Source organism: Geotrypetes seraphini, chromosome 6, assembly GCF_902459505.1.
Source record: "Geotrypetes seraphini chromosome 6, aGeoSer1.1, whole genome shotgun sequence".
Lineage (NCBI taxonomy): Eukaryota > Metazoa > Chordata > Amphibia > Gymnophiona > Dermophiidae > Geotrypetes > Geotrypetes seraphini.
In genome coordinates, this window is record NC_047089.1 from 86,491,530 (window position 1) to 86,514,181 (window position 22,652).

General features: G+C 43.7%; 1 protein-coding gene across 6 annotated transcripts in view; it reads right to left on the bottom strand.

The window, feature by feature from the left end:
• SCEL (sciellin) overlaps window positions 1-22,652 on the bottom strand; it is a 314,001-nt gene that overhangs the window by 202,466 nt on the left and 88,883 nt on the right. For all 6 annotated transcript variants that reach the window (XM_033948694.1, XM_033948696.1, XM_033948691.1 and 3 more), the window contains exons 8-9: window positions 20,985-21,023; window positions 17,912-17,965 (exon numbers count right to left, since the gene is read on the bottom strand). In XM_033948694.1, the coding sequence (XP_033804585.1) occupies window positions 17,912-17,965; window positions 20,985-21,023 (93 nt within the window). The remainder of the gene's footprint in view (window positions 1-17,911; window positions 17,966-20,984; window positions 21,024-22,652) is intronic.

The following is a 22,652-nucleotide window of genomic DNA, read 5'->3' on the forward strand; positions in this document are numbered from 1 at the left end:
TTCAATTTGTGAAGATGAGGAGCACATTAGTGGGGGTATACTATCATCCATTTGGACAAGGTGAAGAGATGGGCAGTGAAATGCAAACAAAAAGTAGGAAGGTTAACAAATTTGGCAATACAATAATAATGGGAGATTTCAATTACCACATTTAATAAGGAAGATAGGTATGTTTTTTAATCCACTTCACCATGAAGCATATCTGGGGGTCTTTTTCTCCCATTCTTTCTTTTTTTGTTGTTGTTCCCATGTGGTGTTTCTTGTAATGTTATGAACTGGCAGGATGGGCTGTCTAGCCTTTGGTGTGTGTATGTACTTTTAGAGAAGAGATTTCAATTATACCAATAATGACTGGATAAATATCTCATCAAGACATCTGGTGCAAGGGGTAATGGTGGTGGAATCAGAAGGCAATAGCGATTAAACTACTGGCAAATTTGTCATCAGTAGAACTAAGATGCTAAAAAAAATCCTACTGCTTCAGCACTTAATTTAAAAAAGGAAACTAAGATAATATCAGGAAATGTGTTAGAAAAAAAATACACAGAGCAATTGCATGAGGTAAGGATATTATTTAACGAGGCCTTTTTTGGAAGACCAGATAAAATATTTTCCATGCACTAAAAAGGTTGAAAGAAGGCTAAACTATAGCCTAAGTAGTTTAATAGTCAGGTGGAAGAGGTGATAAATGTCAAAAGAGTGTCTTTCAATAATGAAGCAAACAGTGATGAGTACTCATGTGGCTTTAAAAATAAGTTTGCTAATGAGACAAGAATTAATACTACTATAAAAACTTTTGCAAATACACCTAGAGCCTATGAGGGAATTGATTGGACTGTTGGGACATCCATAGAGTAAAAAGTGCTCAGAAAGGATAAGGCAATAGTAAAGAAAAACTAAGGTGATGATATTCAACAAGGTTTAAATTGGCAGTAGAGATTCCTGTCCACTTAAATTCTGCTTAGTGGGGCAATCAGCTGGTACCCACATAACTTCCAGACTGGCAGCTGACCTGGATGTTCAATGATGGTGCCCAGTCATGGCTCTAGCATTAAATATCCCAATTTAATTCTGCCCACAGTTGTCAGCAGCTTAAAAACCACTAACTGCTACAGACAGAATATAGGTCAATAAATTATTTCTTTGCCTTGGTCTTTATCATGAAGGACATTGAGGGGTCAAACCAACACTAGAAACTTTTAACAGCAATGATTTAGAGCAGCTAAGGCACATCACTGTTTTGTTGAGAAGATATAGTAGGACATACTGGCAAATTCAAGAGTAAAAGAACCAAACAACATTATCCTGGAGCTCAAACATGAAATTGCTAACCTTTTACTGACTTTAGTATAATGAGGAAATACCTAAGAAAGAGCTGGCAGGAAATGAAGATATAAGAAATGTAGAAAGAAGTTATAAAAATGGCAACAGATCTTTATGCAAGGAAAGGAAATAAAAGGAAAAGGAAATCTATGGTTCACCAAACAAGTATCTGAAGGAATAAAGGCAAAACATGTGGCATTTATGAAACACAGAAGAACAAAAATAAAACCAGGTGGAAGACATCAAGAGAGGTGACAAACCTTTTTCAAGTATACTGGAGAAAGGAGGAAGGCTAGAAATGGAATTGTGAGAATGAAAGTGGTTGAGAACCGATATGTGGAAAGTAGAGAGTGAAGAAAAGGTGGACATATTAAACAAATATTTCCATTCTTCACTGAAAAAAATCTTGAAGTACCTGTCAGCTGACAGGCACATATAGAAATGGAGTAGATATCGCTCTGTTCATGAAAGGTATTTATAAACAACTGGAAAACTGAAAATGGACAAAGCCATGGGGCTAGATGAGATATACTTAAGGATACTGAAGGCGTTTAGGAGATAGATGAGGTTCCATGGAATGTGGTAGAGTGGATGCGGTTTCTCTCCACAAAAATGGTGACAGAAAAGAAGTGAGAAACTACAGGCTTGCTAAACCTCACTTCAGTGACTGGAAAAATAATGGAGGTGCTGCTGAAGGTAAGGGTAGTAAATTTCCTGGAATCCAATGGCTTACAAGATCCAAGGCAAAATGGTTTATACCAAAGAAAAATTGGCAAATGAATCTGATTGATTGATTTCTTTGACTGGGTGAACAGAGAAATGGATCGAAGGCATGCATCAGATATGGTCTATTTGAATTTCAGCAAAGCCTTTGACACAGTTCCTTATAGGAAGCTTGGCAGGGAGAATATAGAGATTAAGTATACCAGTTATAATCATGAAGACGTGAACTGGATTTGTCATAATTTCAGTACATGTGCCAAATTCAACTCTGGCCACCTTGTTGGGAAGACTGGCATTTGCTACTGACATTTACTATGTTACTATGTAATCTTACCACTCTTACCAAACTTCCATTCAAAATGGCCAAAACACCTAAGAACTGGAGAGTAGTCAATAAAAAACACTTTTTAAAAAGGACTTCCAGGGTGATCTGGGAAACTATAGATTTGTAAGCCTGTTGAATGTGGTAACTGGAGCATTCATTGTATCTCATCATTTTCAATCCATCAAAGACCACTCAGTTTAACATGTGAACATAAAATGTGATAGCAGGGAAAGACCACATGATCCAGCCCATCTGGCAACCATGCCATCTGCCCATTCCTTCCTTTCCCTCAGATACCCTCTGCGCTTGTCCCATGCTTACTTCCAAGCATCCTCTACACTTTCTGTAAAGAAATATATATTTAGATTATTAAGAACATAAAAACATAAGAATAGCCAAGGGTCCATCAAGCCCAGTAGCCCATTCTCATGGTGGCCAATCCAGGTCACCAGTACCTGGCCAAAACCCAAGGTGTAGCAATATTCCATGCTACTGATACAGAGCAAGCAGTGGCTTCCCCCGTGTCTTTCTCAATAACAGACTATGGACTTTTCCTCCGGGAACTTGTCCAAACCTTTCTTAAAACCAGCTACAATATCCTCTGGAATGTGGTAACAGCGATTAATGCAGATGGGTTTAAAAAAAAGTTTGGACAAGCTCATGGAGAAAAAGTTCATAGTCTGCTATTGAGACAGACATGGGGGAAGCCATTGCTTGCCCTGGGATGGTAGCATGGAATGTTGCTACTATTTGAGTTTTTGCCAGGTACTTGTGATCTGGATTGGCCACTGTTGGAAACAGAATATTGGGCTAGATGGACCATTGGTCTGACTCAGTATGATTACTCTTATGTTATCTTCCTCCAGCTGTAGTTTTCCCACAATTTGTTCAAATAGTTTTGGTTGGGATAATCTCCAGTGTTTCCATAGACTCCAACATGTCCCATACTGGCATTCAAATTTTTGCAACCCTGGGGTACCTTCTCCACAGTGGTCAGTTTTTGCATGAGTAGAGCTGGCATTCCGGGGATTCCTCTGTTGACTGGGTGGAAGAAAACACTTTCAAAGCCCTACCTCTGTGAATCCTTTTCTGTCATGCTCAATCCTTGATCAGTGAGCACAGTCACTTTGACAACAGCAAACATTTGTTATGACCGACTCTTCAAAGAAATTTAGTGATGAATTTCTTCAGGACATATACAGACCAAAATAGATCTATAACACAATCTGGGATTAAACACATTAAAGATGAATGCAAGCAACTGTGATTCGTAGACATCTGTTTTCTCTTCGATGTAGACTTCAATCCTGTGCATTCACAAGGTATTCAGGTGCCTCTTCAGCTAAGGTATTTACATCAGGCTAGTGGCAAATCTCAGTCTATCAGTACCACCTCTAATTTAATCTCCTTTTCTGTTGAGTTTCTTGAACCTCTGACTTTTTGTTCTTCGAGTCCTCTTCAAGAATCTGTAGAAGACAGACCCCCACACCAACATACACCGAAATGGACACCATTTCTCTAAATTCAAGCTTCAGGGCTTCCCTAGACTCCAGGCACTCCCCATGGAGTCCTGGTACTCCTAAAGAAAGGAAGGGCTCAGTCCCTTCCCTTACAAGTGGTGCTAGAGCAGGGGTAGGGAACTCCGGTCCTCGAGAGCTGTATTCCAGTCGGGTTTTCAGGATTTCCCCAATGAATATGCATGAGATCTATGTGCATGAACTGCTTTCAATGCATATTCATTGGGGAAATCCTGAAAACCCGAGTGGAATACGGCTCTCGAGGACCGGAGTTCCCTACCCCTGTGCTAGAGATTTTCCTTTTGGAAATTTCCATTAGAATATCCTCCTCGGGGTCATGTGATGGCCGGCACCTGAGCGGACGCCTGAACGCGGAGCTCCGTCCTCCCTACACCATCCGGCTCCCCTAACGCCTGCCGCCTCCGGTAATTTCTTGTTTTTCGCGGCTCCCGCACTTCCGGGTTCGCTCCTGCTGGTCACGGAACGCCCGACGCGTGGCTCACGGTGGCGGCGCGGGGGATGCCGACTCGAACCCCGAAGGCCCCAAGAAGCAACGTGGTGCCGACTTTCAAAATGGCCGGGACTCAAACGGAGGCGCCGGTGGAACGCACTTCGGATGAAGTGCTCCAGGTATCTATGCGGCACTTATCCCAACTATTAGATGACAAGCTGGCTAAGCTGCATGCTTCCATGGATGAGATTAAAGATGTGATGGCGGGGCATGCAGCGCAAATACACCAGGTGGAAGAACGTGTTTCAGCACAAGAAGACAGAGTGGCGGTCGCGGATGGCAGGCTAGATTCCTTGGAGACCCGAGTATGCCAACTGCTCGAGAGGGTGGAGGACCAGGAGAATAGGGCACGCAGAAAGAACCTCCGTTTGATAGGGCTCCCGGAGTCGGTGAAAGATTCTGATCTTCTCCACGTGGTGGAAAGATGGCTGCCGAAGGAGCTTGGCCTGGCGGAGCAAGCTGGCCCTGTGGTGGTAGAGCGGGTCCATCGTGTTGGTCAACGTTGAGATGGAGACGGACCGGGCCGCCCGAGGCCGGTACTGGCCAGATTCCATAATTATGCAATCAAAGCGCGCCTGTTGGACCTGTTCAAGAAAACCAGATCTCTGTCCTATGAAGGGGCTAAGCTTATGCTATTTCAAGATTTCTCCACCAAAGTTGCGGAGCAGCACAGGGCCGTTACGCCGTATTGCTCGCAGTTGGTCACGAGGGGAATAAGATTTGCATTTCTTTACCCTGCTAAGGTGAGACTAACTCATGAAAATCGGACTTTCACCCTGAGCACGGCGGATGAACTGAAAAAGTTCCTTGAGAAGCTGCCGGCACCTTAGGAGGGCTGCTGGGCGCCAGCCGTGAGATTGCTGGTGGTTCTTCTTCTATCACGTTGCTTTGGGCATCCATCAGTGTGGTGTTGATCCTTTTCTGCCTGGTGCTGCTGGGGTCGTATGTTTGGCCTACGCCAGTGCGATATGCTTGCGTGGCGTGATCCCTGACAGTCTCCTTGAGCTATCAGCAGACGAGATGCCTCGACTTCCATTGGGAGACTGAGACCTGCACTGCAAGGACTTCTGGCTTCTGGACACTTGGTTTGAGATTTCTGATGAGTGCTTGTTTGAGAGATTTGGCAGTTTTGTTATTTATGCAGCTCTCTTTACAATGTTTTGAAGTGTTATACATATACCTGGGCGTTTAAGCCCTTTGAAGTTTTGTGGGGGTTCTTCCATTAGTTTTCGGTTGGGGGGCTGGGTGGTGGATGGGGGGACGAGAGTGTTCGTGTGAGGAGGGAGAGAGTGGGATGGAGGTAGTGCTGGGGTTTTGGTTGTGTGTGTGGGGATTGGTTGGTGTGAGAATGGTTGAGATGTGTGGGGGACCTGGGGGTAGCATTGAGGGGATAAGAGAAGATGGGATTAAGGTGGGAGGGGGGGTTTGGTGGGATAAGATGGGGGGTGGGATGCACCTGGGGTCTCTGATCAGTACTGTAATGATAATTCAGTGGGTGGCGGGCTGGTTTGGCTGGGAGACCGGCGCAGCTGCCCCACAGGCCTGTTGTCTTAGGGGGGACTTACTTCTTACCAACTGTTCTTGTGAGTTCTGTTAAGATTGCCAGCTTCAACATTGATGGCTTGCACTCCCCAGTGAAGCGCAGCAAATTATTTCAATACTGTAAGAAATTAAACGTGGATGTTTTAATGCTTCAGGAGACTCACCTCAGCGTGTCAGAACATGTTAAATTGAAGAGGGATTGGGTAGGGGAAGTAGCTTTTGCTTCATATAACTCCAGACAGCGAGGTGTTGCTCTCCTCCTCCATAAAAAACATCCCTGTACTATGCACAAAGTGATACAGGACCCTGAGGGGCGATTTGTGATCTGGGCAGGTGTGTTCCTGGGGAAAAAATATGTGTTTTGTTCTCTTTATGCACCTAATGTATATTCTCATAGATTTTTTTTCTGTACTAGTAGCGGCTCTGATGCCTTTTTCTGAATACCAATTGGTATTAGGTGGGGATTTTAACATTACTGCAGACCCACTTGTTGATTGCAGGCCACCTAAGCCTCGATTGAAAGGAGGTGAACATAAAGGGGTGAACTTTGTGATGCACCAACTGGGTCTGATTGATGTGTGGCGCACGCTGCATCCTACTGAATCTGACTTCACTTTTCACTCTCATGTACATGATGTTCACAGTCGCTTGGACTATCTGCTAGTGGCTCCTTCTTTGCTGGCGGGTATTCCACGAGTGGTGATTGAAGACGGTGTTTTGTCAGATCACCATTTGGTTTGGTTGGAGCTCATTGATAAGTCGGGGTCCCAGGGGTTGACCACTAGTTGGCGTATGAATCCCACGTTATATGAAGATGCTGAGTTTAAGGATTTCTTGGAACAACAATGGGATTTCTTTGTGAACGAAAACCCTGCTTCTGATGTATCAGAGGTGGTGTTTTGGGAGGCAAGCAAGGCGGTCTTGCGTGGTAAAATTATTGAGTATACTACCCGCAAGCGCAGAGCCCAAGATAAGACACTGTTGGACTTGACACAACGTTTGGCCGCGCTACGTGGGAGTTTACATGCTCCGGGTGCCACGACAGCTCGATCTCAATATTTTGGCCTACGTAGGCAAATTAATGACTTATTGGCTGACAGAGCCCTTAGAGACATTAGAATGTATAAATACCGCCTACATCGATGGGGAAACAAAGCGGGAAAACTGCTTGCATCATTGGTTACCTCAAGGGCTCCGAAGCGCATTATATCAAGAATTCGGGCGCCTGATGGTAGAGAAATAACTGCCCAAACTTGGATACAGCAGAGTTTTGTTAATTACTATAGGGCTCTCTATGATAAGGGGACTTGTGACACAGTACAGAGGACGGCTTTCTTTCAAGACCTGCAGCTTCCGTCCTTGGACCATGAGCAGCGGGAGGTGTTAAATGCCCCGGTGCGAGGGTTGAAAATCCAACAAGCTATTCGGGCCTTAAAATTGGCTAAAGCCCCTGGGCCTGACGGACTGGGCTCTGAATATTATAAGTTGTTGGGGGCACGAGTGGTGGGCCCATTTCAAGCCCTATGTGGGGCTCTTAGTAGAGGTGACCTGCCTCCGCATAGACTAACTCACGCTAATATTGTGGTTCTACCGAAACAGGGGTGGGCAGAAGATCAGCTGGGTTCCTATAGACCTATCTCTCTGCTCAATCAAGATATCAAGTTGTTTGCTGCTATTATGGCGGCACACCTGGGTCGGGTTTTGCCCAGCTTGGTTCATTCGGACCAGGCAGGTTTTGTGCCGGGCCGTTATTCCTCTGCTAACGTGCTGAGAGCGCTTTCGGTGCTTCAGAATCCTGGACTAGTTGGGCAACACCCGGGACAGAAGAACGCTCTTATAGTTAGTCTAGATGCGGCAAAAGCGTTCGATAAAGTGTTATGGGACTATCTTTTTTGGGTTCTTCCTCAGTTCGGCATTATGGGAAGCTTTCTGATTGGGATTCGATCATTATACGCTCATCCTACGGCCCAGATCCTGATTAACGGGGAGCTTACCTCTTCTTTTGAACTCGAGAGGGGGACGCGCCAGGGCTGTCCCCTCTCCCCGATGCTCTTTGTCTTGGCTCTAGAGCCTCTTGCGGCTAAGCTTCGTCAGAGCCCTGATATGCATGGTATTCGTTTGGGTTCCCAGGAATTTAAAATTAATTTGTTTGCGGATGATATGCTCATCTTTCTGGGGGACGCTGCAGATGGGGTTCCTCGATTAATAGACCTTATACAGAGATTTGGTGCCTTTTCTGGGTTGCGAATTAACTTTGATAAGTCGGAGGCCTTGGCGGTCCACCCTCCGTGCGCTCTGTGGCACGATCCTTCCTTTCCGCTGCAATGGTCTAAGGGTACGCTCAAATATCTGGGAATATATCTGCATGCAGATCCGGGGGTGGTTTATCGGAAGAACGTACTTGATAAATTAGATGCAGTTCGAGCTTTGTGTAAGAGGTGGATGGAATTTCCCCTCTCGCTCTTGGGGCGCGTTGCCCTTATTAAAATGGTCCTCTTGCCGAAGCTCCTGTATCCACTACAAATGGTGCCCCTTTGGATCAAACAGAAAGATGTGCAGGCCTATAGGGGGATCGTTTCGTCCTTTATATGGCGCTCTCGCCGGGTGAAAATTGGCTGTAACAAACTGATTAGGGGGCGCGAACACGGAGGTGTGAACTTGCCCGATTTGCGTCTTTATAATGCTGCTGCTTTGTTGAGATGGGTGCATGAATTATATACGGGAGTTGACAGGTTTGCCCCGGTTGGATTCTGGCACCTTTTGTCATCTCCGGTGTCAGTTTTTAACCTCCTGTGGCATGGGGCGGGACCCTGCCCTTCTATGCTTCGACCCTTGCGAATGGCCTGGTGCTGGTGGCAGTCTTCATTGGGGGGCGCGGTGGGTCCCTCGCCTTTTACGGAACTGGTGGGAAACCCTAAGTTTCCTGCTGGATCGTTACATGCTTTTTTTGCCTCAGTTCGGACGTCTGGGTGCCGTTTTGTGGAACAGGTTGTTGAGGTTGGGACGGGTTCGGTTCCCTCTTTTCTGGCATGTCGAGACCGCTGGGGTTGGACTGCAGGGTCTATGTTTGCATACCTGCAGCTGCGTAGTTATTGTTTGGCGCTCCGATCACCGGAGAACAGCTTGCCCACTTTCACTTCCTTGGATCATCAGTTTTTGTCCGCCCCATCTGAATTTAATACGCTCTCGGAGTGGTATAAAGTGGGGAGGGAAAGACGGTCTAGTAGGTTTCTTGATGATATGGCAATGGATTGGACTTTAGCTTTGGGAGAGCAGGTCACTGCTGATGAATTAGTTCTGTGTTTTCAGGAATGTGCCTCTGCCTCCCCTAATGTGAGTTTGCGGGAAGTACATCTGCAGATTCTACACCAATCTTATTTAACGAGATGTAAGGGTCGAAAGATGGGGTTGTGGCCTGATGACTGCTGTCCCCGCTGTCCAGCTCATCGGGACACCTTGGTACATCACTTTCTGGAATGCTCATATGTAGGGCCCTTGTGGATCTTTGTGCTTCGGGAGTTGGAGAAAGTTATAGGGCTGACTATAGATTGGTCTTACAAGACGTTGCTGTTGGGTGTCACAAGTCCCCTGGTGGAGGCGGGTGTTGGCGAACCTGGGAGGCGCTTTCTTTTGGTGGCCTTAGGAATCACAAAGAAACTAATTCTTCGCTACTGGATTGGCACCACGAGGCCAACAGTCCAACAGTGGCGGGCCAATATGTCTTTGATGGCTGGTTGGGAGAGACAGCACCGCCGGGGGGTTGCGAGCTGGAAATCTAGGACCTATTTGGATTATTGGAATTCCTTTTAGTGCTGGTTAGAGATCAGGGGTGCACAGGGGTGGGGGGGAGGGTTTCATTCAAAAATTGGATCTGCATGGGAGATGATATGTTGGGGATTTGTTTATTTTTGTCTGTTCTTTACATGAACCCTTGAATTTTGTACTTGATGTTTTTCTCGTTTGGTCACACTTTGTATCTTCTCGTATGCATTGATCCTTTAATAAAAATATTTTCAAAAAAAAGAATATCCTCCTCCCACTGCCATTACTGCCAACAGTGCATTGCTAAGTGGAATTTATTACCCTCTTACATGTATATCCCAGAACATGTGGTCATATATTTCAGATTCAATTGAAAATTCAATAAAATACATTACTCACCTTACAAGATGATATTACAGAACTGAGATGGGAAGCAATGTTCAGCAACTTGAAAAGAGTAAAAGGAGTGCTCGGGAAGGATAAGGTAATAGCAATAAATAAATAAACCCCTAATCCTAAGGGATCAATATTCACAGGGTTTAAGTGGTCAGGGGAGACTTTGAACAGAATCACAGTTAAGGCTTTCAGCTGCTAGTTGGCAGTGATCACCTTGTTGCTTGGCAACTGGTTCAGAATCTAGTTGGCAAGAAACTTTATGACATCAGGATCCCTTTATGGGAGGGAGCATGACAGATGCTGGTTTTTATTGCATAGGGTTGATTGGCAGTTTTTGTGCCTTTTGAACATATACTATATGGTTTATGGTTTATTACTCTTTATGTACAGAGGAGAAACGAAAAGAACTACAATCAAGATAGGAAATCAGCAGGGCGAGAAAGCAAAAGCAGACAAAAAGGGGCAAAGAGTGAGGAGCAGGAAGGTAGGAGGGGACAGAGAGTGGGTGAGGGTGAAAGGCAAGAAACAGGCATGGATAGGCAGAGGTCAGACACTGAACCACGGAGGGCTACCTGGAGGCAGGAGAGAGGCATAAATCAGGTAGCAAAGGCTGCAGTGACAGTGGTGCTACGTGTTACGTGATCGTAGTGTCTTGCTCTGCATAAGACCCTGCATGGAGGCTTAGATTGTAGTGCACACAGTGGCAGGCTGCGGCACTGAGTTGTGGAGTCGTAGCACCAGAAAGGGATAGTGAGTGATGCAACAGCGTGTTGTGTTGCTAGGGAGACTGGTTGCACTAGTTACAACAGCACTGGCCTTAACAGATAGTATCATGTGTATCAGCAATGTGCCTAAACTGATGCCTAAAGTTTAGCACCAAATATGCACATAGCAGCGGTATAGAAGTTTGATCACGTGATGCCATATTTCAAACAGCTACACACTGGTTGCCGATGGAAGCTCGTGTAAAGTTTAAGTTCGCCTGCCTCTGTTTTAAAGTTTTCTACGGTCACTGACCTATTCTCCTTCTCAGCCAACAAACACAAGAGAAGCTCCCACTCGCACTTCGTTTCTCCCCCGGTTAGAGGATGCAAACTAAAAAAACACCATGAGCATCTTCTCTCACATCAGGCTGCTTTATGGTGTAAAGACCTAGAACAACTCCTATTGCCCACCACTTATGAGGTATTCAGGAAACGCCTCAAAACTCACCTATTCCTGAAATACCTAGACAGCTGACCCACTTCCCTCTTTCCCCTCTCTTGCCCTTTCTCCCCATTGTTCCCACATCCCTTAAGTTAACTCATCTTGTACGTCAACTCAACTTATACTCCACTAATCTTCTGTAAACCGCATAGAACTTAACGGTATTGCGGTATATAAACTGTTATTATTATAGTCACGGGAGAGGCCTTGGGAACCCAGGCCATCCCATTCTTAGTTCAGGCTTCCCAGTGGCAGTGCATATGCTGTCTGACATTCCTCACCCCCACCCTACAACCTATGCACTCCAGTGTCTATCTCCCTACTTGCTGCCACTGCAGTTCTCCCATGTCAGCTCTCAAGGCAGCCTCATCTCTTGCCAACCCTGGGAGCTTTCTCTCCACAGCGCCTGACAGGAAGTTGTGCAGAGAGAAAGCTTCCGGGGCTGTTAGGAGGTGAGGCTGCCTTGAGAGCTGCTGCAGGAGAACCTCAATGGCAACATGCGAGGTGAGGGAAAGTGAAAGCGACGCCAGACCGTGGGGGATGAGTGAAGGATGAGAGAAACTGGACCATAGGAGGTAAGGGAGGAGAAAAATCTACGATTCCCCAGGGAAGTGTAGACAGGAGAAATGTGTTGGCTACACTCTTGGCACATAAGGTATAGAATTCTACCATTAATTATGAAATAATTGGCAGTTACACTAGGCGCTATTCCATAAAATATGTACCAATATTACCTCGCCTCTCAATTCATCCTCAACAGCTCTAATAAGAGCTCTCGCAGAATAAATCTCTTTACCCATCCCAGAAATCATGTCTTTACAAGAAGTTCCTAGACAGAATGTTATCATTCCAGGCAGCCAAACTGAACACATGGCTCGTAAAACCCATACTCGAGGCCACTTCATACACCGACTACAGAAAATCACTGAAGACCCGTCTCTTTAACAAATTCTAATCCCAATTCTTGTCCAGTCCCCCTCAGCTATCCTCATCCCAAACCTCAATTCTCTTGATTTTAGATTAACTCATCCTTCTTCCCATTTGTAATGGTATTCCACCCAAATTGTTTTCCCCTGCTCCCCAATCTCTGACTAGATACTTCCTTTGATTCAAACCAACTTGGTTCACTTCCATTTGTAATTTGTATCCCAGAAAGTACTTTTTCTTTTCCCCTTACATCTCATACACTCATTGTATGTATCTTGTTGTAAATAGAGAATGACATGGTGGCAAAATTCATCACTATTCCCATCCCCGTGGATAACCGCGGGATACCATCTCGATGTCATTAAAAAAAGTGCGACCATGTCACCCCTACTACAAATTACTGCACTGGCTGTCAGTAGAGGCACGTATAGTTTTCAAGTTCTCCTGCATATGTTTCAAACTAATTTGGGGACTAACTCCCACGTACTTGCTACCTCACTTCGTATTCTACAGCCCTAACAGAAAAACCAGAAACTGCTATCTTTTTGCACACCCAAGCATTACCAATTGCAAATACAAGACTTTTCTGGATAGAACTTTCGCATATCAAGCAAACAAACAACAACACTGGCTAGACAACTACCTTAATAAAGCTAGACTGACCTACAAAGCTTTTAGAAAACTCATAAAAACTGCCTTATTCGACAAATATATCACCTAAATAATTTCCTCACCGAACACTTCTCTCTTTTCTCGTTCCCATTTTACCCCCCCCCTCCCCCCTCTGAATTCCTAAACAAACCGTATTTTGCAATCCGGGACATATCTTCTAATATGCCCCTCTGAAAATTCCTAAACTGTATATTGTAATTTTTCGATGTATTTTTGTAATTCGTGACCTTTTCCTAGCAGGTCCTCTCGAAAATGTCTTAGCGTACTGTACACTTTATATTTTCGCATTCTTAAAGTTGATGTACTCTGTATTTCCTCTAAATATCTGCATATTATAACTCGCTGAATGTCCAGCTCTCTTGAATGTAAACCGCCTAGAAGTCGCAAGATTGTGGCGGTATAGAAAAATAAAGTTATTATTATTATTATTATTCAAGGAGAGAGGGAAGAATCAAGAGTATGAATGGGCTCAACCACAGACCCTTAAGCCTTGAATTGAAGAATGTTGGTGTAGAAGGACTGAGGTTGAGATAGACACGTAAGAAGGATTGTTTCCCGTGGTTATCCGCGGGGACGGGAAAAGTGATGAATTATGTCACCATGTCATTCTCTAGTTGTATTACTATCTAGTGGGAGATACTGAATATTCTGCTGGATAGACTATAATAATTAACAAAATTATCACAGCTTTCCCACTTAAATAAGTTAAATAAATTAATAAATAGTAAAGTGCTCAAACCTCATTACCCATAGTGAGATAATAACATCAAACTGCGGTTATTGTTGGGACCATCACTGCCTTTACTGTCCCTTGCCAACCATCACCAGACTAGTATAACAAACACTTATCTGTAAGCTTTGCTCGGGTTGGAACCTCCTCAATAACCACAGGAACTTTATGTGAATCAGTGTAAAGTCGTGTTGAAAGTGCTTCAGTGATTAATAACGGTCTTGTAGGTCCACCCTGGGCATTTTTTGCCGATTATGAGGTATGTTGAATTATAGTTACATGGTTAAAAATATGTCTATACTAGTAAGTAAAATTAAGGAAGTTTAATAATAAGGTAGATAATGTTAATAAATAATAATAATGAATAAGTCCATTGATTTTATGTTTGTAGTGACCCCCTCCTGATGAAGAGCAAAACGAAACACGAGTCGGGGGGCTACGCATTTTAAATGGTGATATGTTATTAAGCACTGAAGCACTTTCAACACGACTTTACACTGATTCACATAAAGTTCCTGTGGTTATTGAGGAGGTTCCAACCCGAGCAAAGCTTACAGATAAGTGTTTGTTATACTATTCTGGTGATGGTTGGCAAGGGACAGTAAAGGCAGTGATGGTCCCAACAATAACCGCAGTTTGATGTTATCATCTCACTATGGGTTATGAAGTCTGAGCACTTTACTATTTATTAATTTATTTAACTTATTTAAGTAGGAAAGCTGTGATAATTTTGTTAATTCTCTAGTTGTAAACATCTAATACTCTCATTGTATGTATCTTGTAAACCGCTTTGAACTTATGGTATAGCGGTATATAAGAAATAAAATTATTATTATTATTATTATACCAGGAAACTGAAAAGAGATGAATAAATGGGTGGCACATGGGAAAGCCATGAGCATATCAGGAAGCGATTTATGCAACTTACAGAGTACCTATACTCTGTTGCACATGTTGCATGGCGCATTTAGGTGCGCCAACTTATACCAGCCTAACATTCAGCACAAGAACACATCTTTATGCTATTATTCTGTAACACCATAGACGCATCCTGAAGCTGTTATAGAACTGGGTCTAAGTGTACCACATTGTAGGGCCTATAGCGATGTACCAAAGCTATAGAATTACCCCCTAACTGTTATGATGCCCACATTGTGCTTTGGGGACAGTTTGAAGCCAGCGTTGTATGTCATAAAGCGCCTAGAAGCAAAATGGGCTATGGGTGATGGGTAACAGGAGGAGGCAATGGATGGTCTGAGAGAAGGGAATAATAGTGACCAGAGAGTAAGACAGTTCAACTAGGGGAAAATTATAAGGAATTAGGTATATGGGGGGTGGGGGTGGGGATATATTGTGACCATCCAGGCGTTATCCCCGCCAAGGTCCCAGTTAGATCCCAAGGCCAGACCCAAAAGAAATCCAGGAAAGGAATCAGGAATGTACATTCTGTTCCTGATACTGATAATATCTCAATTGACCACCAGAGGGAGCCTGAACTGACTGATGAGGAGTTAGGTGAGCTGTACCCAAGGCACCACCGGAGGAGCTCTATAGCAGGGATCTCAAAGTCCCTCCTTGAGGGCCGCAGTCCAGTCGGGTTTTCAGGATTTCCCCAATGAATATGCATTGAAAGCATATTCATTGAGGAAATCCTGAAAACCCGACTGGATTGCGGCCCTCAAGGAGGGACTTTGAGACCCCTGGCGGGGCTAGCTGGCTGAAACAAAGCAGAGCATACCATAAGTCAGGGGTGTCAAAGTCCCTCCTCGGGTTTTCAGGATTTCCCTAATGAATATGCATTGAAAGCAGTGCATGCACATAGATCTCATGCATATTCATTGGGGAAATCCTGAAAACCCGACTGGATTGCGGCCCTCGAGGAGGGACTTTGTGACCCCTGGCAGGGCTAGCTGGCTGAAACAAAGCAGAGCATACCATAAGTCAGGGGTGTCAAAGTCCCTCCTCGGGTTTTCAGGATTTCCCTAATGAATATGCATTGAAAGCAGTGCATGCACATAGATCTCATGCATATTCATTGGGGAAATCCTGAAAACCCGACTGGATTGCAGCCCTCAAGGAGGGACTTTGAGACCCCTGCTCTAGAGCTACCTTGAGCACTGCTGACTCAGCCAGGTTAGGGCGTGTCCCAAAGATACAAAAGCCAGCAGTGGAGTACAGACAGGGAGGCCGGCTAGGGAGGAGGTTCAGGCCTTGCCTCCCTGAGGAACCCCCTGGGCCAAGTAGGAGTAATAGGCCTATACCCATGGAGTTAATGGAAGCTGGGCAAGCTGAGGAGCTACCGGTACTGGATGTGGAACTGCCCATGGATTGCCAAGAAAGTTTTGCTGAGAGTGATTCCAACTTTCCTGAGCCCATGCAGATGGACCTTATTACCAGCTGCAAACAGTGAGTGGTGTTTTGTTTTTTTTACTGTTTGCCTGTTTGGACTGTTTTGGTTATTTCATTTCTGTTGTAAAACTAGGAGTGTCATTTTGGGGAGAGGTTTTGCTGTCACCCTGGGTGGGAGTTTTTGAAAGCCATTTCTGAGGCATTTCTTTGCAAAACCTATGACACTCTCCTTTCCTGGCAGTGAACTAAATCTGCCAGAGGCTTTATTTAGATTTAAGCACTGTGAATTGCTGGAACCAGTGCACTGAATTGTATTTTGGTAGATTGCACAACCTGCTTGGGAGTAGGCTGGTGCTGGCTCTGTGGAGAGCTGAATCCTTAGCTGCCATTGTGACTTTATTTTTGTACTGCTTTATTTTCCCTGCCTTTTGTATTTTGCTTTGCTGGTATTTTGCCTACTAACATTTGATGAACTGCTTACCTTTATGTTTGGAGCAGTAAAGCTGAACTATGTTTTCATACACCTTGTTTGTGTGACTTTGATTTTTGGAATTCCTGATTGAGTCCAGTCCAGTCCTGCAGGGTGACTCCATCCCGGGTCACACGCTGGTGTAATACATCTAAGTAACCTGTTGGAGCGCTGTGGTGTCCCGCATGGACCACAGTGGGGTTACAATATGCATGTTTAAAAAGGAACCAGGAAGGGAGGCTGGAAGGGAAATAAGGAAGTAGGGAGCGGGGAGCAGGGATTTGAGGACAGCAGATCTAGAACTGAGAGACACACACCTTTCTTCTCCCTATCTTAATCCTCCCCTCTCAATTCTGTCATGATTTTGTTAAGGTCTTTGATGAAAGAATAGCTAGAAATCTTGTATACTGTGGCCCAGAAATATCAAAGAATAGACAAGTTAAGCATGTATTTTTAATGAGAATAACTAATGGGCAGACTGGATGGACCATTCAGGTCTTTATCTGCCATCATTTTACTATGTTACTATGTATTCCCAAAAGCACTGTTGCCATATAAGTATTAATTTTCCACTGGTATATATTAAACATCCAGTATAAATATCCAAGAGTTCTTATGTTAGTAAATTGGGAGATAGAAGCATGAAATACTTATTCTTGCCAGATATGGATGGTATGTAGCATCCAGTGGAAACCATGCCGCGTATTTGAGCTGATGAAATGTTAACATGAAAATGTCACATCTGGGCTCCTGAAGATGTGACAGCGAAATACACAATCTTATGTAGAGTTGAGCAATAATTGAATTATCTTTTGAGTGTAGAGACAGTTAAACTATATCTTTTGCTATCTTCTGTTATAACCTGGGAACAGCACATCAAGGTGTTGATAAAAAATCGGTTTATTCTGAAGAATGGGGAACATAAATATGGATATCTGATTATCAACTAATCGATAAAATGGGGTGACTGATCTATGGGAGAACAGATCATTTTTATTCTGGAAATAAGTCTTCTTGTGTTATTATTGCGAATTAAGGAGATTGTTTCTCTGTTTTAAGTGTATGTTATGATATACTTATGTTTGGTCAATATTTATGTTTGGTCAATGTTTGTTTGGTCAGTCGTATGTTTGGTCAATATTTAATAAATGAAAGCTTGTGAGTAACACTTTACATTATACTGAATAGCTTCTGATGATATGATTTTGGTTTTACAGATATTGATGTATCATATCCATTGTTCTGTACCATCTGTACCGCGGAGATTTTTGGAATCTAGGGCCTCAAGCAGAAAAACATGAGTGGGCAGAAACATGGAACTGATGAAGGCATCTGAATTATATTCATATCCTCAAATTGCAGAGGTCTTGCACCAGGCAGGCCCTTCTAATACCATACATTTAGGAACCAAAAGTAGCTTGTTTTGATGCAGTGATGCATACTTTAGCTCAGTACTTACCTTGTCTTCTCCTCTGTGGTACTGGTAATTTTATTCCCAGGTGTCCAAGACTGCCTAATAAATAAATATAATGAACAAAGATAGTGGACAATTAGTTTAACTCACTTTGAGCTTAGATTTGGAAAAGTAATCAGATAAATAAGTTATTTTCCTGCCAAATGGAGTCGGAATCAAAGTCACATCTGAAGAAATGGAGGGTACAGTGACTTGCAAAGTGTTAGAAAGCATGACAGTGGGAGAAGTGGGATTTGACCTTGGTGTCTCTGGGCTGTAACCTGGTTTATTAACCACTAAACTATGCCGATACTCAGTTCCCTACTAGAAACAATCACATTTTTGACATCTAAAGATGAAAATACTCTAGACATATGATCAGCAACCGGTGATCAATGTTCCACTGTAGGTGGGAAGGAAGCTTCAAAGTTCCAGACTGTTACATACATGACAGTATGATGAATATAAACACCATATCCAATAAGTTGCAAAAAAATTATGGCACACTGGGTAGAGAATATATCTGAAGTGTAAACATTACAGCGTACATTAAATAAAGTAAAATTAAACAAGTGAAAGGATATTCTAAGAACTACAATAAGCCCTTAGATCAGGGGTGCGGAACGGGGGCCACAATCCAGTTGGGTTTTCAGGATTTCCCCAATGAATGTGCATGACATCTATTTGCATACAATGGAGGCAGTGCATACAAATAAATCTTATGCATATTCATTGACTAATTCCAAAAGAGAAGCTATTGATTATTACAATAACATATTATTTATTGTTAATAATATTATTAAATTATATTCACATTAAATATCTTTTATACAGCATATCAATTCATAATAATACAATAACATTGCACAAACCTAACATCAGATACCCTCTTCCAATAAGTGCTGGTTAATAGTTATTGTTAAAACTGTCCCATTTAATAACATTTCCTGTACCACATATATGTATATTAGGACATAAGAATTGCCATACTGGGACAGACTGAAGGTCCATCAAGTCCAGTATCTTGTTTCCAACAGTGGTCAACCCAGGTCCCAAGTTGTAAAACAGATTTTAACTTGCCTATCCTAGGAATAAGCAGTGAATTTCCCAAACCATCTCAATAATGGCCTATGGACTTCTATTTAAGGAAATTATCCAAACCTTTTTAAACACTGCTAAAGCTAACTGATTTCACCACATTCTCCGGCAATTAATTTCAGAGTTTAATTACATGTTTGAAGAAATATTTTCTCAAGTTTGTTTTAAATCTACTTAGTAGCTTTATCACATAAACAAGTGATTTACATTTATCCTTTCCCCTCCACTCAGTATTCTATAGACCTCTATCACAGTGTTTTTCAACCGCTGTTCCGCGGCACACTAGTGTGCCGCGAGATGTTGCCTGGTGTGCCGTACGGTCAGGGCCGCCATCAGGGCAGTACCACCAGTCTAGGGAGAGGGGCAGTCCGCCCCACGTGGACAGGAGAGAGCTGGACGGGGGACCCGCGGAATTCAATACATCTCGAGCCGCGAGGCTCGTCTTCTGTTCCTGCCTGCCCTGCAGCTAACATATAGCCGATCGCAAGCGTTCCCCGATGTCAGCGCTGACGTCGGAGGGAGGGCTTAAGCAAAGCCTGCCCTCCGACGTCAGCGCTGACGTCGGAGAATACTTCCGTTCGGCTATTTGTGTGCGGCAGGGCAGGCAGGAAGCAGAAGACAAGCCTCGCGGCTTGAGCTTTGTTTTGCTGAGAAAGTTGCAAAGATGGGCTGGGAGGCAAACACAGAACACAAAAGGGGGGAGAGAGTGCGTTTTGGACACAAGGCATGAACTTGGGAGAGAGGAAGGGAGGGAAATAGATGCTGAGGTGGGGGAGGGAATGCGTTTTTGGACACAGAAGAAATGGACTTGGGAGAGAGGAAGGGAGGGAAAGAGATGCTGAGGTGGGGGAGGGAATGCATTTTTGGACACAGAAGAAATGGACTTGGGAGAGAGGAAGGGAGGGAAAGAGATGCTGAGGTGGGGGAGGGAATGGGTTTTTGGACACAGAAGGCATGGACTTTGGAGAGAGGAAGGGAGGGAAAGAGATGGTTGTGTACACAGGGAATAGAAGAAAGGAGAATTTTTGGTCATAGGGAGGGAGTGAGGTACAGATAGTGGCATACCAGGGGGGGGGGCGGTCTGCCCCACCCCGGGTTTACGTCCCAAGGGGGTGCACAGCTGGCCACCCTCCAGTGTTGTCCCTAGGCCGGCAAACTGCGGCTCTTTAGCCACTTGAGTGCCACCGCCGCCATCGGGAACAGGCCGGCGCCAAGTTCTCCCTGCTTTTCCCTGTGGGGCCGGCCAACTCTCGCCACTCGCGTCAATTCTGACGTCGGAGAGGACGTTCTGGGCCAGCCAATCGCTGCCTGGCTGGCCTAGAACGTCCTCTCCGACGTTAGAATTGACGACGGGTGGCGAGAGTTGGTCGGACCTGCGGGGAAGAGAAGCAGGGAGAACTCGGTGCCGGCCTGTTCCCGATGGTGGCAGTGGCAGCCTATTCCCCAGTGGCGGTGGCAGCATTATAAAATACTTTCTTTGTGTTTATTTGATTCCTATATATTTATATATAGTCAATATAGGCACAGTTAAATTTTTTAACTTTTTCTAATGGTGGTGTGCCTCGTGATTTTTTTCATGAAACAAGTGTGCCTTTGCCCAAAAAAGGTTGAAAAACACTGCTCTATCATATCACTCCTGAGCCGTCTCTTCTCCAAGCTGAAGAGCCCTAGCCACTTTAGCCTTTCCTCATAAAGGAAGTCATCCCATCCCTTTTATCATTTTTGTCGCCCTTCTCTATACCTTTTCTAATGCTGCTATATCTTTTTTGAGATACGGCGACCAGAATTGCACATAGTATTCAAGTGTCGCCCTACACATGTAAGTGAACCAACCATGTAGAACAGCATTTTACACATTCAAGTATGCATTTATAAAATTAGCCAGGCAGAGATATTTATCTATCTATCTATAGTAGTATGCATAAAAGTAGACACTAGGAAAACATACAGTAGCATCTAGATATTTCTTATGAACACATACCTATTTGGTGCACTTGGTGTTTTATCTGAAGAAACTGATCTGTGTAGAAAAAATGAGAATAATAAAGATAAGTACTGTAAACTACCTGATAACTTGTAAGTGTCTGTTCTGCATGTTATACGCTTTTTGAACTGAACTTCAAACTTAAAGCAAAAGATTTAGAGATGAAAGAGAAATTTGCTCACTGGAGAAGTCTGTGGTGCCAGGGATATGAGAAGAGAGGGTAAGGAGGCTGAGAAAAACAACAAGAGAAATCACTTATCCTTTGAAGAACAATTGTGCCTTTTGTTTGTAGCCTGGAAAAGCTAAAGAGAGTCAGACTTCTAGGTATCTCTATGGTTCGATCCATGCTTGATACAGTTTAAGACTGAACTTAGGATCTGGTTACTTCAGTGAGCTTATTCACCTTCATACACCGCCTTGATGTTATTGGAGATAAAGCAGTCTATCAGACCCATTAAATAAAAAAAAAAAAATATTGCACTGATTACTAAGGTATAGCATCACTTTACAGGAGGGAAAGTTAGAAGGCAAATATTATCCTGCCCAATATCATTCTATAACTTGGTGCATCTAGCACATATAAATGCACAAAATAATGTCACTTATGCATGTGGCCTATATGGTAGCATGAAAGTGCTTTAGTGGGTAACTGCAAGGGGGTAACAAATGGGCAGAACATGGGAGGGGCAAAGGAATGTCTAGAACTTATGCACTTAACTGAATACTATCAGCTACGTGCATAAAACACTTAGGCATGCCCATTTACACCAGTTATTGACCTGTCATAAACGACTGCATCTAACTTTAGGCATGTCAATGCCTACTTATGTTGTTATTCTATGATGGCTTCCTAGTACTGAGAGAGGATAAAGCATGGAAGCTCTGGATACATCCCTGTAAGTCCTGACATTAGCAAGCCAGGTGAAGTGGGATACATCCCGGTAAGTCCTGACATTAGCAAGCCAGGTGAAGGGGGATGGGAAAAAGACAAAGATCACTTTTCTCTTTACAGAAAAACTGCCCTCACCCCCTGCAACTGACATCTACCTTATCTATCTCTGCAGATGATAAAAACAGTAGATTAACTATGGAAAGATATTTCACCATTAACTGAAGAGCATGCAAAGATGGAGAAATACGCTGTTTTATGAGTTCAATTAGCTACTGTAGAAGAAAAACTAGAGAAAAAGCAACAGGTCCTGAGGCTGTGGGCTAGCTGTGGTTTTACACCAAGGCCCACCCAGCCAGATATCATAAAGAGATAAACAGACCATGGTCAGAAGACAGAATTCTCAGAAGAAAGAATTCATAAGAAAAATCATCTAATAGAAAGTATCAGAGATGTTTAAAGTTGGGAGGGGGGCTTGTGCTCGGAAATACTAATATGGTGGGGAAACAGGCATTTCGGGGAAAAGGTAGGTTTTACGGAAAACAGAGTGGACATATAACATGACGTAGATGAGAATAGCCAATAAATGAATGTAGTTAAGCAGTAATGCATAAGTAAATAGCCAATAAGGATGTATCATGTGCTGTAAACCAACGTGGTGTTGGCCACTAAGAAATGTATAAAAACCAGGCCTTTAGAAGGGAGAGGTCAGAACAGACATCAGAGGACCTCTAGGCCTAGAGGTCACCTTCTGTTACGCTATATACAGAAATGAT